General features: G+C 36.0%; 1 protein-coding gene across 2 annotated transcripts in view; it reads right to left on the bottom strand.

Annotated features, from left to right (window-relative positions):
* LOC110460848 (5'-AMP-activated protein kinase subunit gamma-1-like) overlaps window positions 1-15,848 on the bottom strand; it is a 331,224-nt gene that overhangs the window by 276,216 nt on the left and 39,160 nt on the right. Inside the window, exon 1 of one of the 2 annotated variants that reach the window (XM_021514030.1) lies at window positions 8,432-8,658. The exons of the other annotated variant lie outside the window; for it this stretch is intronic. Coding sequence (XP_021369705.1) covers window positions 8,432-8,641 — 210 coding nt within the window. The 5' untranslated portion in view covers window positions 8,642-8,658. Of the gene's footprint in view, window positions 1-8,431; window positions 8,659-15,848 lie in introns of those variants that run through there. 2 annotated transcript variants of the gene reach the window in all.

Genomic DNA, 15,848 nt, shown 5'->3' with positions numbered 1-15,848 from the left:
CAACTCTTCACCTTCTCTTCATCACGGCAAGGGTCTAGAGTTCTACAGGAATGACCTTCAGACATGATACAGCTAGAGGTCAATGCTGAGAGCAAGAGGCCTTATGAGCCTGTATTATTCCTACATTGTTTTCACCAAGACACATTGCAGATATACTCTGAACCATGCATCAGCTCACTTAGATTGCCGTGTCACATTTTTTATTTCACTCAATAAGGTAGTTTTATTTCCTAACAGCATGAAGTTTCTACACCGTCATTTCAACTATTGCTTAAAGTATTATCGATTTTATAAATCACTTTCACAAAATTCAGAGTGATTTATTGACTTTTCTACAGGCAATCCTTGTTTTTTCAATGAAGATGACAAATGTAAACACTCAAGATATATGTATACTACAAAACTGTATGAGAAAGTGTGTGTTCCTGGAGGCTGTTCTTGTGAGAGATGACACTCTATGCTACTATGAAACCTTGAGGTTTTATATACTGACAATGCGACGACATGAAACGGCAGGATATAACAACGGGAGGTTGTCTGTGGCACCGAGTCATTACCTTAGTGGCTCAGCCGTGGAAACAGTAAATTGTCAGGTAGTCTTAACAGGAAATTGTCAGGTAGTCTAACAGGAAAAGGGTATATAAGGCCTTTTGTTGGCCTACACTTAAAATCGATCCAACATATATTCAAATCAACATGTCTCTCATCCCTTACCCAATGAAATCCAAACATGATAAACAATAGACCTCACATTAGTGATGTCATAATCACTATATGGTAACGAGTTGATTGGTCTGGTGGCTCTGCCAACCTAAACACTAACAGTAAGGTAAGCTCAAAACAATACTGTGATAATGATCAGTATGGGGTCAATCCCTGAGTTGCCCGTAAAGTAGGAACTTTGTACAGGTTCTATGCGATGAATTTAATGAAATTATTGAAAGTCAACGACATACAAATAGAAGCATGACAGTCTTTTACAAGAATACTTCCCAGCTAGTGCTGGTACACTTCTTTGAACTCTGTGTAGACTGAACCAATATGTTAGGAGACATGTTACACATGCTGTTTACCTCTTTTGGAATCCTTGTTGCTTAGTTCAGCATGCTTTTTGTTAGTTTCAGAATTCTTTCTGTAAGTTTTAGAATTTTTTTTATTAATATTGTTATGAATGTTTAGTCCTTTTGAGAGAAAAAAAATTTGAAAATCAATTTTAATTTAACTAGGAAATATTTTTCCATCACTCCAATATCAATGAAGTAAAGACAATGACAGCTATTTGCAAAATTTACAGTCTGCAAACCTTTTGATGTTAGATATATATGCTCTAGGACAACCCTGATCTACTTCTAATGGCCTGTGGTTTTATAGTTTGGGGAGATAACTGTAGCCACCAGGTAAACAGCACTGATGTCATCAAATCAAAATCCCAAATTAACTCATTCACCCCTGAAGACACATTTGAACTCTTCCAATTCAAAGGTTGGAATAATTCATTATGAAATTTCAGGGGTGAATGGCTTAAATGAGAATAACTTGAAGAAAATCACACTACTTCAATAGGCCTAAGATCTAATATTATAGTCTGTCCTGTTCCATATAGTTCTGAATTTGTTACGATTAATTATGTCAATTTTTTGACCTTATAAAGAAATGTACATACATAATGAAATAGTCAAATTGGGAAACTGAACTTTAAAACAAAGAAGCCCAAGAGTCCTGTATTGCTAACATGGGGTTGGCAAAATGTATCAAAAGCTGAAACACTAGAATTTTCAACATGTTTGACATTTTTGACATTAAATGTCACTCCAGATAATTTATTTCAACAATTCTGAACATTAGCAAGCTAATTATTCCAGGCCTAATAGTTCTTGAGAAGAAGTCATTTGAGATTTGTGTGAATACATTTCCTGTAATACTGAATGTAGGTCGAAGTAACTAATTTCAACAACTAAGGCCTCCTAGTAGAAAATAACAACCCAAATATTGTTTCTCTATAGTCAGAGTTCATTAGAAGAAATTAAAATATGAAAAAATATCTTTAAAGAACTGGAAAGAGCAGTATTTAGGAAGGATGTGCACAAACTCAAATTTGCTAACTTTTTTAAAAATCAATGTAGAGAAAATTTCCTGGCTTTGCCTTGTCAGCATACTTAAATTTGTACACTTCCATAGACCGTAATAAAGATTGTGATAAAATCAATCTGACACATTGACAAAACATAAGGTACACATTTGTACCACGTCCTATAATCACACATCGTTAAATTGTTCAGAAACAAAATATTGAATTCTATAGTGAAGCTGTCATTAGTTATAAATCATATTGAAAGGACAACACATTACTTCAAAAAGGTACTTCAGAATATTTTGAAATGTATTAATAAAAGTAATAACTTCATTTTCATGAAAGACATGTATTGCGTAACGTTTTGTTCTATATTGACGAATCACTTCAAATATTAGATATCTGTCACATCTGCATCATTGATAACCCATAGCAGGAAGAGGTATAGACATGCTCTACACTTGTAGCCATTGATAAGATAGTACAACAGAACATGGGTTTATTGACGAGATATGAGAGGCCCACAGGACCAGTAGAATTGACTGACAACTTCTATAGGCGGTTTGGTTTTATTTTGTTTCAATGTCCCTTAAACAGCTAAGGTCATTAAAGGACATTTCTATTCCGTCTTTTCATATTGTAGAGTTATCTGCTCTTGTGAGCAGGTATTGATTGTTACGCCATTTGTTTATGAGAGTAACATCACTTTTTTGAGAAAACAACGTAATTTTCTCACACAGACTAATGACGGAACAAACAATACCTGCTCACAAGAGCAGATAACTCTGCAATACGAAAAGACGGAATAGGTGTCTATATCAAGGTCTATAGTAAGTTTACAAAGTTTCAGTATTTTTTCTACATAAATTTTACACCAGCATGTTCCTACATGAATTGGGAAAACGTTTACACTTAATTTTCACTGAAATTGGTAAGATGTTCATTAATTTTTCTTCGTTTCAGAAAAATACATCACTGTTTTGCTAAGGGAAGCAGCCCGAATTCAGGTGTAAAACTAGACAAAATAAATCACTGAGCTTGTTGGTGGTTCCTAACCAGTCACATTAGTTTCACATCACTTAATTAAAGATCACACTGAACAAAACTGGACATATATACAATAAGACCATCTGATCATCACATGAGACAAGTAATCTTCAATACTTAAGTCAAACACAGGTGCACGTATTCTGAGGGATATGTCCCCAGTCTTAGTGGGCTTGCTCATCACACTATTGAAATATTGTGGATACACTGTATGTTTAGACTACAATCACTTCAAATATCAGATATCTGTCGTATCGGCATCCTTGATAACCCACCGCAGGAAGAGGTATAGACACGCTCTACACTTGTAGCCATTGATAAGACAAAGACAGTACAACGGGGAATCTGATGCTGTCAAATTTTGTAAGATTTCACAAAAACGTAAGATATGATCACAGAAGGGTCTTCAATTCAGAATCATCCTTCTCCTAAACACTTTAAAGTGCGTAAAAAGGCCTTGTTTATATACTTAACGACATCACCACCAGTTTGGTATGAATCAATTCCGTCTTTGCGTATTGCAGAGTTATCTTCTCTTGGGAGCAGGGATTGATTGTTAAGTCATTGGTTTGTGCAAGAAAATTACGTCGTTTTCTCGAAAATTGATGACGTTACTCTCACAAACAAGTGACGTAACAATCAATACCTGCTCCCAAGAGAAGATAACTCTGCATCACTCAAAGACGGAATACAGGGTACAGCTGTGGTTGAAGTACAGGCAGTGAGACCTCTGAGGTATTATAGTCAGTACATGTATAGGTGGAACTATTCTACAAAGGCAGTTCACAGCAAGCCAGACCCAAATACAACTTTGACATTTCCATAACCATTTTCTATCTCATTTCTTTGACTACCTTTTTGTGTGATCACATGACCTATTTTTTCTGAACCTTCTGTAACCTACTTTTGATTATTTTTCCACAATATGTGTCCAGGACATTTATTTACCTTCATTTCTTGGGTATTTCTGTGACCTAACTTTTGACCTTTTCACAACCAATTTACAAAATCTGAATGACCTATATTTCCTTCTCATTCTAATTACATTGCTTTTTCTTATTTATCAATTAACTACATTTTCTTGACATTTCTGTGACCATATTTTTCTTGACCTTTTCCATGACCTACATAAGAAATGACCTGCTTTTCCTTCACCTTCAAGTGACACTATCTTGACTAACATTTTCATTTTCCTTTTCTAGACACTTCCTTTACCTCATTTTTGGCGTTCCTGCGACCTTACTTTTACCTAAACCTAAATTCTAATAGATAAGTTATGTTTGTACTTTGTTTTTTCACTCTCCTAATATCACTCCTGGAAAGTCATCAAACAACCAAGTTATGAAAGTATTAACGCTGTCACAATCAGATCTGTGACAACAGTGCTCACCTAACCAAGCGGTGTTACTAAATCTTACATCATCAACTCTATTCTGCCTGCATTTCAAATAGAGGATGCAGAGTAAATTGTAAATAGATATCTGAACAGAGACACTAAGGTATATTTCATCAGACCGAGGTTCATCAGACCGTTTATGATTATGTAAGATCTTTGTCTGGTCTGCTGTCCTGCTTACCACTGTAAACAGATGATTATAGATAAGATAGAAAGGTCATATCCAATACACAGCTATCAGTACTTCTATACACCACAGGGTTCACCTTATACACATTATACCGAAGATTTGTGTCAGAGTTATCCCCCCCCCCCCCCCCCCCCTCTTTAGTTTTTCTTTTTTACCTGAACGTTTTCAATGTCATCAATTAATAAAACAAATCTAAAGTATATCGTTAATAAGTGATATTCACATTTCTTGTACTGTGTGAACGTCTATTACTTAACGTTGATATTTGTCACAAGGAGTTCGTATTAGTTTTTAAGGTTGTATGCTACCTTACCTGTGATTTGTGCTGGAGTTATATCCCTTACATTACAATTTTCACCATAATATCAATGTTATAAATTCACCAGCATTCTTAACTCATTCACCCCTGAAATTTCATAATGGACCACTCCAATCTTTGAATTGGAAGAGCTCAAATGTGTCTTCAGAGGTGAATGAGTTAACTGATGTTTTACATGTTTCTTACTTTGGGAATATTCTGGACAGGAGATTGATGTAACAAGTAAGGTCGTATAAACATTAATTTATTTATGATGTAATTGGGTTAATTCCTGACCCACATTAGAAGTGTGACATTGGCTGTGTCTTTGAGACAGGAGATACCGACAGATTTGTCTCCCACCCTTCACAGGTGTGTTTCCAGTTTTAGCCGGAGAGATCAGCTTGTCACCACCTCGGGGGAGATAGCCTCGTGCCGATTAGCACTTGTTCAATTGTGACCTCATCAAAAGTGAATGACGACATGCATACGCCACATGTGTTTCTGTTTCAAATATGGCCGACTACTGTTGGTGGAGCTGACTGAAATAATAGGATGGGAGAAAAATAATCATCCCCTACCTTGAGGGTGTAACAGAGAAATCCCAACCCTCGGAGTGATTTTTTTGGTTGTCAAACCCTGGGCAGAGCCTCGCGTTGGGGATTTCTCAGTCACACCCTCAAGGTAGGGGAAGATTCTCTTAGTCATCTCCTTACACTGCACCATTAGTAACTGTATAGTGCAGAATAATCTGACAGAATACGACTAAATTACCTGTCTGTGTAACAAACAGCTGTGTCGTGTAACAGATGAACGCTAGGCAGCTTTACAGTGAGTATATAAATCACAGAAACAAAACTGTTTATTATAGCAAATTTATAGGACACTTATAGGGAAGGTCTTTTTGGGGTGTTTATCAGGTTTTAACGGTCTCACAACACCCAGGTCTCACTCTACTGTTTGTGTTTCTGATCCAGAGTAGACCAAAAGATGAAAAAGTTTCTCAAAATTAAGACCATTGTTACAACTATCCAAAGTAGACCAGAAGATGCAAATGTTAACTAAAATTGAGGCTGTAGTTATACAATCTTCAAATTCTTATTAAGCCTATCAGACGACATGATGACCATCTTAAATCTACTATAATCTACCACCACCCATGGCCAGTCCCCTCAGATTAGACAGGTATTCAGATTTAACAGATTCAAATTTTATCTATAATTTGTTTGAAAGGAGGTTTGGGGGAGGGGGGTGGGGGCAAGTGTTTTCAAATGTGAACATACCAACCATAAACCAAATGCTTTTAAAATTAACATCAATTTATCGTGATATACCTTCCTAAATTCATGTTTACATAATGCATGTAAACTCCATTAAAATTGAAACATTTCAAGTATACCATATGTTTACATGGGATTTCATTATTAATTAAAATTCTGACTCTAACAGTCTAACCCCAACTCGTTTCGTTTTTATTTGCCCTCATCAAACCTTTCCAATCGTAAACCTCAAACTAATTAAAGGAACGATTCGTGGCTGTGATATAGGCTCCTAGCGGCCACTGTTCTAAATCGCTCCACAGAATGTTGGCTCAAAATAAACTCAAATATAAACCATAATATTCCATTTAGTTACCTACTTACCACCAACAGACCACAGTGTGTGTTTTGACCAAAAAAAAAACTAACGATAGAGACAACAAGGTCACAACGACCTTGAACCTGTTTTCATCTTCACAAAAACATCACTCTAGTTAGCAAGTTTCCCTTTACATGTAAGCAAGCTGGCTGATTTCAATTAACCACAGGTTCTAAGCTTCAGTTGAGACTAAAGTGCCCGTAATTTAAACTTGAAACATTTTCAGTGCTCGACTTCAACTTTACACCTGTATTTTAGGTTTAATTTTTCTCCTTGTTTCGCTAAATTCCTAATTTCATTCCTAGGATAATGTTAATGATGTTATCTTCGACCTTTTAGTCATTAATCAGCTTCAACCAAATTTCACATAACATCTCATAAAATAATAATCTCAGTCATTAGATTAAGTTGACTATCCTTTCCCCAGAAAAACCCAGACTATGACCATACAGTCCTGGTTAACTGGAAGTCAACCGTACAGCTTCTGTTTGTAGAGTATCTTGAATGTGTGTAGATGACATAAATAAATCAAGCACCTATTTTCATGTTTATACCAATAAACATTATAGCAACATTATCTATATCATTGTATTTGAGTAAGAAATATCTCTTTCACTTCACATCATTAATCTGAGTGCTTGACTTAACCAGACTTAACGGAAGGAAACCTGTCAGCTTACTGCAACACAATTATAAACGTTTTAACACAACCTCCTTCACAAATTATTGAATCATGACTCTTCCATTCCATACTTTCATATTTGTTATCTCCATATAGCACTCATCTATTTCTAATCCAGAAATAAAACACTCATGTTGTGAAAGAAATCTTCCTGTATGCTTTGCTCAAGCTGACCAGACTTTCACCACCAGTCCAGAGTATGGTAATGAAAAGTTTGGTCAGCTTATCAAAAATAAACTCAATATTTTCATTACCAGATCAAACATTTCATTGCTTTTTATTTCATGCCTCAAGGAAATAAATAAAGGTATCTCATGTAAATAATTGTTTTTAAATCCTGCATATCTTTGTCACGTTTATCCAGTCATTACGAACGAAAACATGTCAAGACTTTAAGCTGACCCAATTCTTTGACCCGAACTAACAAGCCTGACTTTAAAGAATCCCGTTTTAAAAAGTTCATTAGTTTCAACTATGTTCATTATAAATGATATTGTTGATGGTTGTCGGTTGAAAAATGTTCGGAAATCTTAATGTGTCATTTTTAAACCTGCATATTTATGACAACACGTTTGACTGATCCTGCATGAATCGATTCCAATAGACGACACAACAACTGCTTTATGGGGATGACATTCAAATCTGTTTACAATACTGTTTTAAGTAGTCAGACAAGAGTTTAACATGGCCCTCCTACAGAATTTTGTATTCTGAATTCCTACAAATTATACACTCTCCAGTGCTCCTCCCCTCTCTAATTAACTCTGCCTCTTTGATGCCTACTACACATATTTCTTGTAGCCTTTTCCAGCTTGTTAACCCTCTGTAGCATTATTTTCATACCTCCATGAAATTTCAGTAATAAATGCAAGTTTCATCAATGATTGTTTCTGAATTTTGATTTCCTGAAAAGCTTTCATAATGAAAAGAGCTCAATGTTGTTGTTTTTTAAAACAAAGAAAAAAAACCTTACAAATTATGAATTTCATTCTTTTTGTCTACTACCTTAGAAAAGTAGTATTTTTTTTTATTTTGAACAAAACAATGTTTGGAGTATTTTTATTTTTTTCTAAAGTGAAAATAGACGAAAAGAAAAAGGGATAACCAACCTTACGAAGTAATCCATCCCGTGCCTCAGGGTGAGGGTTTGAGTGGGCCCTCACCCGACCCCTTGGGGGAAGATTGCGGTCAAAGATACTGTCATCTGGACTACAATCCGTTACCGTGAATGTAAACACTGGTGGCATATCTCCGGTTCTGATACCGACCGGCTTTAGATGCCCAGCTAACTTGCCTATGGTAGAATTACTCACAGACATGGTTAACACAGAGCTCACACAATTTACTCCTCCTTGCGATTAACTCCTCACGACACACCAAACACAGCACACAGCCAGCGAAGCCACACAGTTGATGTCCAGGGTAGTCCCCACCGTGTTGTCGAGGCTCCTAACTTGTACCAATAATTAGATTCCTTTCAGTGTATAAACATGGAGTAGTAGCCAAACACACAACAGCTCTACAGCTTCATACAAGCCTTTCTCTCAATGAACATCGACACAATTTAAATATTGGCTAGTTTACACCAACTAAGTTTTGAGCTGTCAGCAATGTAACGATATCCCACGTGTCTTAATGTCCACCGAGTGTGTCCAGGTTAAGATTAGGGTAGTAGTATATATCAGTTTAGGCATTAACAACACCATATATATATACTTCTAAATCCCCAATGAAAAGTAGTATAATCCAGGACGTCTATCCGTGACTATATTCAAAAGAGCTTACCAGATTTATAGTACATGAATGGCAGCGTAGACTAACATGTAATTTAATTCTATTGTCTTTGCCAAGGGGGAAATGTACATCAGGGTCGACACTATATATATATACATACATTGGTATAGCCAGGTGAATTCAAGAGTAGCTCAATTCATAGACAGCCATAGACGATCAAGTATGACAGAAAGGCAAATCTGGCTTTATTACTTCTTCATCCAAAATAACAGTGCTTAGAGATCTACATGATATATTAATCTGTACGGTTGTGTTGTCCTTATTCTGGAGCGATAAACGGGCAACATGGCCTTGCGGGATCACAGTAAACTTTATCTCTCTACATGAACATGTACAGACAGTCAAAGTGACATCAATTGGGGCTCGATAAAGATCCAGAGGAAATCCCTTCCAACAAAAATACTTTTTGTATAAAAAATGTCACAGTTCAATAAGTTCACATGGTTTTTTTGAATAACAGTAAACTAAAATCCCTTTTTTATTCAAGTTGGTCTGATTTTTTAATATTGTGTTTTTCTCGGGAAAACAATGCTCCCATATGTTTTTTGTCTACAAAATTCAAATTAATATGTACAGAACAGCACATTCATCACACCAGGGCTCGTAATAGTTTCTCGCCATCACAGTGTTACATCCAAAATCATTCGAGCTTGACCGTATCACCCTGACTGTCACTTGATATGTCAGAAGGTGTCAGGTCAGAGTCAGTGAGACACTTCCTAAAGGTCTATGTGACGTTTACCATCAGTAAAACAGCTGCTGTCCATACCTCAAGGTCAAGGTCACAGAAAAATAAAGTCTGCTCATGGGACACCACTTTCAATGATAACAAAGATACTGCAACATTTTCAAATAGAAAGCAACTCTTTTTCAAGATCAAAGTTTGGAGAATCTCTCACATCACAAAATATCTATGGGTATCAGGTATCAGATGTTGCCAAAAATTTTAAGTGCAAGAGTAAATCTGTTTTCACCTAATTAGGGTCAAAGCTAAGCGCATTCAGTCAAGCACAACAAAATCTGGGAGGATACAGCCATGTTACATACAGCACCACATACAAACAGGAAACACATATATCCATCCATGGAGAGAATCGGGCTGAATTTTGTTAAAACCTCTTTAGTTGTCCTGAACTAACAGTCTTTTTTACCCTTTCACTACTGTAGACCATAATGGACTCATCCAGATCAATGCATGGTAGAGTCTACTAAAGTTACATAGGGTTGAAAGGGTTAAAAGAAAAACATTACAACGAATGGCAATATGGAGACAGTAGGGAAAGAAGGTGTACATTGAAGCATATAGAGTTTTGAAAAAAAAATATGTCTTTTTGAGACACTGAAACACAAGAATGATGTTACATGAGACTATTAAGGTTTAATATATCTGGCTCACATTCAAGGTTTCATAACTCTGCTGCATAATGCATTAAGCATATATAGCTATATATATAATAACACAGGTATTTGTGCGGTAACGAAGCACTAAGGTGCAATATAAGGCTATTGTACTTTTGTATCAAACACCTGTCGTGGGATACATAAATCAATACACACGAAAGCTAGTCCGTCTCCAGGTATCATGTTACCTAACTCATACCGTAAAACATCCCCAATTTATTGAAAAAATATTACAAGAAAACAATAAGCCAATGCAACAAAGGAGAAATGGAAAGCATGGAGGAGTTTAGAGCTAGGGGTCTCATGATTGTATTCATCATTTTTATATATCGGTCCACAGAGAAACAAATATATATTTCACAAAACAAAAGCTTCCAGCTTTTTTGTCCCTGTTGCACAATAAAAACTTTTCTGTTCATTCAGAGCCTGGTATTCAGTATTCAGGCTAGAGGAATATTTATGTGGCATCATGGTCTGCCAATTTCCTTCAAAAATATGCTGATATGCTGGAGTCATTTTTTTTACCCTGAATTCTCCACAATGTTTAACCCGCCCTTTAAATTCTACATAACTATGAATGTTCTTATCAATTAATTATATAAACCACCACTTCAGCAAAAATTTCATGTAAAAATTTCCATAATTTACAAAATGTACCAAAAAATGTTTTCAATTTCTGTTCATTATACATTGTACTATACAAACAACAAGGCAACTAATTGCTAGCTATCCACAGTGACCTCCTTCTGGATAAAAGGAGCAAAGGGACATAACTCTGTGTCTAAGTAACCTCCTGCCACCTATATGCCTAAACAAACTGACACACTAATGCCTGATGGACCGACTTACTTTACGATGGGCGGATGGAAATTTAACATTAGGGATAAACAACACGGAAGCCACAAACTCAACTTAACTCCAAAAAAAAACCACGTTTAACCCTTTCAACACTGTAGACCATAATGGACTCATCCAGAGCAATGCATGGTAGAGTCTACTAAAGTTACATAGGGGTTAAAGGATTAATCTAAAATATACAAATGGACAACATTACGTACGTACACATGTAAATAATCTGACTAACTAATTACATATTTTCATGCAAATAAAACATAGTAGCACATGATACTGTAAACGTACATATTTTAGCAGTTTTCTTATATTAGCACTTTTCATGCTTTAATTAAACATTGGGCTAATTTATGACCGCTCTAATTAAAATTTCTGTATTTAGTCTGTTGTTGCATATCTTGTGAGTTCGCCAATTCATTAACGCCCTTATCTATTAAAATTTGTTACTACACTGAAATGTTTGTCCACTAAAATTGAAAACTCTTACAGTATACAGAAACTTTAAGTACTTTAGGGCAATATTTCATTTCAAGTGCAAAAAGTGCTAAAATAAGATTACCACTAAAATAGATATTTTTTTTCGGTATCATTGCCGCTGTCTCTGCTTCTCTGTTAACATGACTCCAGTGCTTCAGGTGAAACACCTAAACCTCTGTAATGACGGCAGAAAAAGCTTCTTATTGCCACTTCTCCATTATCTTTCTTTTCAAACTCTTAAATTGCAATTCTAACCTCACCAGAAAGAGAGATATCGGTGTCATTAGTTCTGTACCAGCAATACCAGATGTTGAGCAATTAGATCTATGACTCGGGGAACAATATCTGTAGGTTGAGGACACGCCAGTATGTAAGTTGTCATGTTCTAGCCTTGATGATACCACCGTTTTAAGATCAGTTTGCTAACCTTTATGATAATTAGGACACCGCTATATGAAAGATCTTGTATTCTTGCATACTAGACCGATATATCCGCATTTCCGGCGGTGCTGGAAAATTCTATCTGACCCGCGTGTCTAGATCGCTTATACCCGCAGACTGGCGGGGGAATTATAGTGACCTTTCGGGGTCACCCTATTGTTCGTGACGTCATTTTATTGGAATGAAAGAATCCATCCCTGATGTGAGGTATGGATTCTATTATTCCAACATTTCCTAAACGATGAGAGCAATGCCATAATAATATCTGTTTGCTAACCTTTATGATAAGGACACCGCTATATGAAAGATCTTGTATTCCAACATTTCCTAAACGATGAGGGCAGTGCCATATTAAGTTCTGTTTGCAAACCTTTATGATAAGGAAACTGTGTTATGAAAGATCTTGCATTCTTACATTTTTTAAAAGAGGGTGCCCCCATATCCAAGATCCTGTGAGCTTTGAACCTGTCCTTCCTCATCAAACTTCCATGAACAGGTTTTGAACTGTAGACAATATCACATGGTTACAGATGTCAAGGTAGTCATCTTTCATTTTGACGCTGTGTATTTATAATTCATCTTTCATTTTGATGCTGTGCAATTATAATTCATCTTTCATTTTGATGCTGTGCATTTATAACTCATCTTTCATTTTGATGCTGTGCATTTATAATTCATCTTTCACTTTTATGCTGTGCATTTATAATTCCTACATAGCATCTTTTGTGTCAAATCCCTTGTATATTTTCCTTTTTCAATTTGTTTAAATTACTCAAATTTCAAATTACTTGTGATAATACAGAATAATTCTGAAGAAAAGAACTTGCACAGATATCTCATTATAGTGATAATGACAATGAGATATTTCAACAGTCTTATTTTTTGATAACCTTTTTTTCTCAACTCATCAGAATTTAGCAGCATACAAATACTATTAAAGCTAATCTCATGACCCATTGCCTAAACACACGGCAGACACGTTTCCTAACCATACGACAAACACGTGTACACAATGATCATTTATGTAAATCTGCTATTAACGGTTACAAAAAATGTTCTGATAAACATCTGATTACCTCCACAATATAAACAGATTACAGATATATTGATATTTTATTTAATCTTAAAAACAGAATATGTGCCAAAATGCCACCTAAGTAAATACCGTTATGAATGTAAGTTTAAAGCACAACGTTTCAATCTTTAACGTTTAGATCATAATTCTATTGTTTCCAACGTATTTAGTTTGTGCATACTTCACAGATCTGATAATTAAGTCTCTGTCCTATGTATTATGGGTACACAGTATAAGAATGACCACTTAACTACATAAGCCCTATATTATCTGAACCCTATTGCGTCAAGGATCCACCACAGGTATATAATCACAATGAGGTAAACTCATTCACCCCTGAAATTTTATAATGGTTTATTCTAACCTTGGAATTGGAAGAGTTCAAATGCGTCTTCAGAGGTGAATGAGTTAATAAGGGGAACCAACAGCCAAAGAAGACACCCATATATATGCCCTAGTGGGAGAAAATGAACCACAGACAATATTTAGAATACCCTCCTTTTTACTAAGTGACGTATCATAAAGAGCTGGGTATTACACTCTTAATCAAGTATCATAATATTTTGTAATATGCTACCAAATTTAACATGAACGTTTTGCACCTGCGATTTACCTGTATAAACATACAGCGCATTATAACAAAGAAGTTAAGTATATTAACCCTTTCACCACTGTAGACCATAATGGACTCATTCAGATCAATGCATGGTAGAGTCTACTAAAATTACATAGGGGTGAAAGGGTTAAAGGAAGGTATCGTACAAAGAACACTGACTAAGTTGTTGATCCTCAAGACGGAATGGATTTTACAAATCAAGGTTTTTGTTCGTATCGTGCAATACAAATGTTTCCACTTGAGCGGGAATGCAACAATTCAATCACAAACTATTGTGATATATATAGATACCATGATGTTCCGTTATAGCCTTGAGGTATCATTGTTTTCTAAGATGTTACTGCTGTTCGTTCAGGTGATTCTTAATAACAAGATCAATATTTATAAATAATCTACCTACAATTCAATCCCTCCCGACCACCTGAACACTAATTGGTCATGTATTTAATTACGGCCATTTAATATGTTTTTTACCTCCCGACCTTAAAGACAGGAAGTAAGTGTCATAAAAATGTAGACACCGAGGAAATCGGAGGCTGTGTGTAGCAGAATACAGTAAGTGGACATTAAAGTAGGTGTCTTACAGACATCATCTCAGGTAAACCGCTCGTTAAGGCCAGCATCTTCACGTCCAGGTAAGATCAGCGTCATGTTATAGGTCATATTTTCACATCAAATGATCAGTTTTATTATTGATTTAACATAACGGTAGATTTTTAATATAATAAAGTTGCGTGTGTCCTCTAAGAGACTTCTATATCTGAATGAAATCTTAATAGGCACATTTGGCAGTGTCTTGTATCCAAACTTAATAAAAGTACATTGTCAGACATTGAGGTTGCTATAAAATTGATTCTAAGAGTGAACCTCGTGACATTTCCTTATAAGGTTAGTTATACTATCGCACTATTATATCGCGTTGCGCTTGCGCAAGGTTTGTTTTCTTCCGCCCAGCTGTTTGCACCTGGTATGACCCCATTCCAGCTAACCGCTTCCTCGTCTAAATAAGTCGTTTCGCGACATTAGTTGATTACGGTGGTTTGTTTTCATATGCCGCCAGTTATGCGACGTTTCATTTAATTATTAATGGCTGTATCCACTTCATTTGTGCATTTATCCCATACGAAGTGACAGTTGACGTGAAGTTGTTTATAATTAATTCGGTTTCGTTTTCTACTATAGGTGTTCCTGGGTCAGGGTAACAGACGGGTTTGGTTCGTTTGTCCCATTATCAAGTCAAAAACTGGGTTGTTGGCTTATAGATATCTACACGTATATAGTCGCATCTGTCTGGCTCATTTAGGCTATAGTGTTGCAATCTCTCAGGCTCGGTACTTCTGTAGAGTATTTCGGTTATATTAATGAATATTATTGATAATTCTGATCCTTTTTATGATATACAGGGTGGGTAACCATAGTAAAATTCGTTTTATTTTCATGGTTTAGTAATATATATATAACATTATACATCACAGTGAATCGTTATGGCTCTAATTACATTAATATCATCGACATTGGGTACAATTTTGTACACTGTGCAGGATTTGATATCCTGATAAATTGTCTGGCATAAATCATTTTACCAGACGTGGTATCCATTTGAACAATAAGTCTTGTGCAGTATCAGGTGGCCAATGGAAACGTGTCGGTTGTGCAGGATCATGCGTCCGGTTGAACAACTATGCATTGCTATAGTTGTGCAGGAGCTTGTTCCGGTTTAGCAACTGTAGGTTGTGCAGGACCTTATGTCCGGTTTAACAACTGTAGGTTGTGCAGGACCTTATGTCCGGTTTAACAACTGTGTGTGTTGTGCAGGACCTTATGTCCGGTTTAACAACTGTGTGTGTTGTGCAGGACCTTATGTCCGGTT

Source organism: Mizuhopecten yessoensis, unplaced genomic scaffold (genome assembly GCF_002113885.1).
Source record: "Mizuhopecten yessoensis strain PY_sf001 unplaced genomic scaffold, ASM211388v2 scaffold10489, whole genome shotgun sequence".
Lineage (NCBI taxonomy): Eukaryota > Metazoa > Mollusca > Bivalvia > Pectinida > Pectinidae > Mizuhopecten > Mizuhopecten yessoensis.
This window is presented reverse-complemented; position numbering and strand designations above follow the sequence as displayed.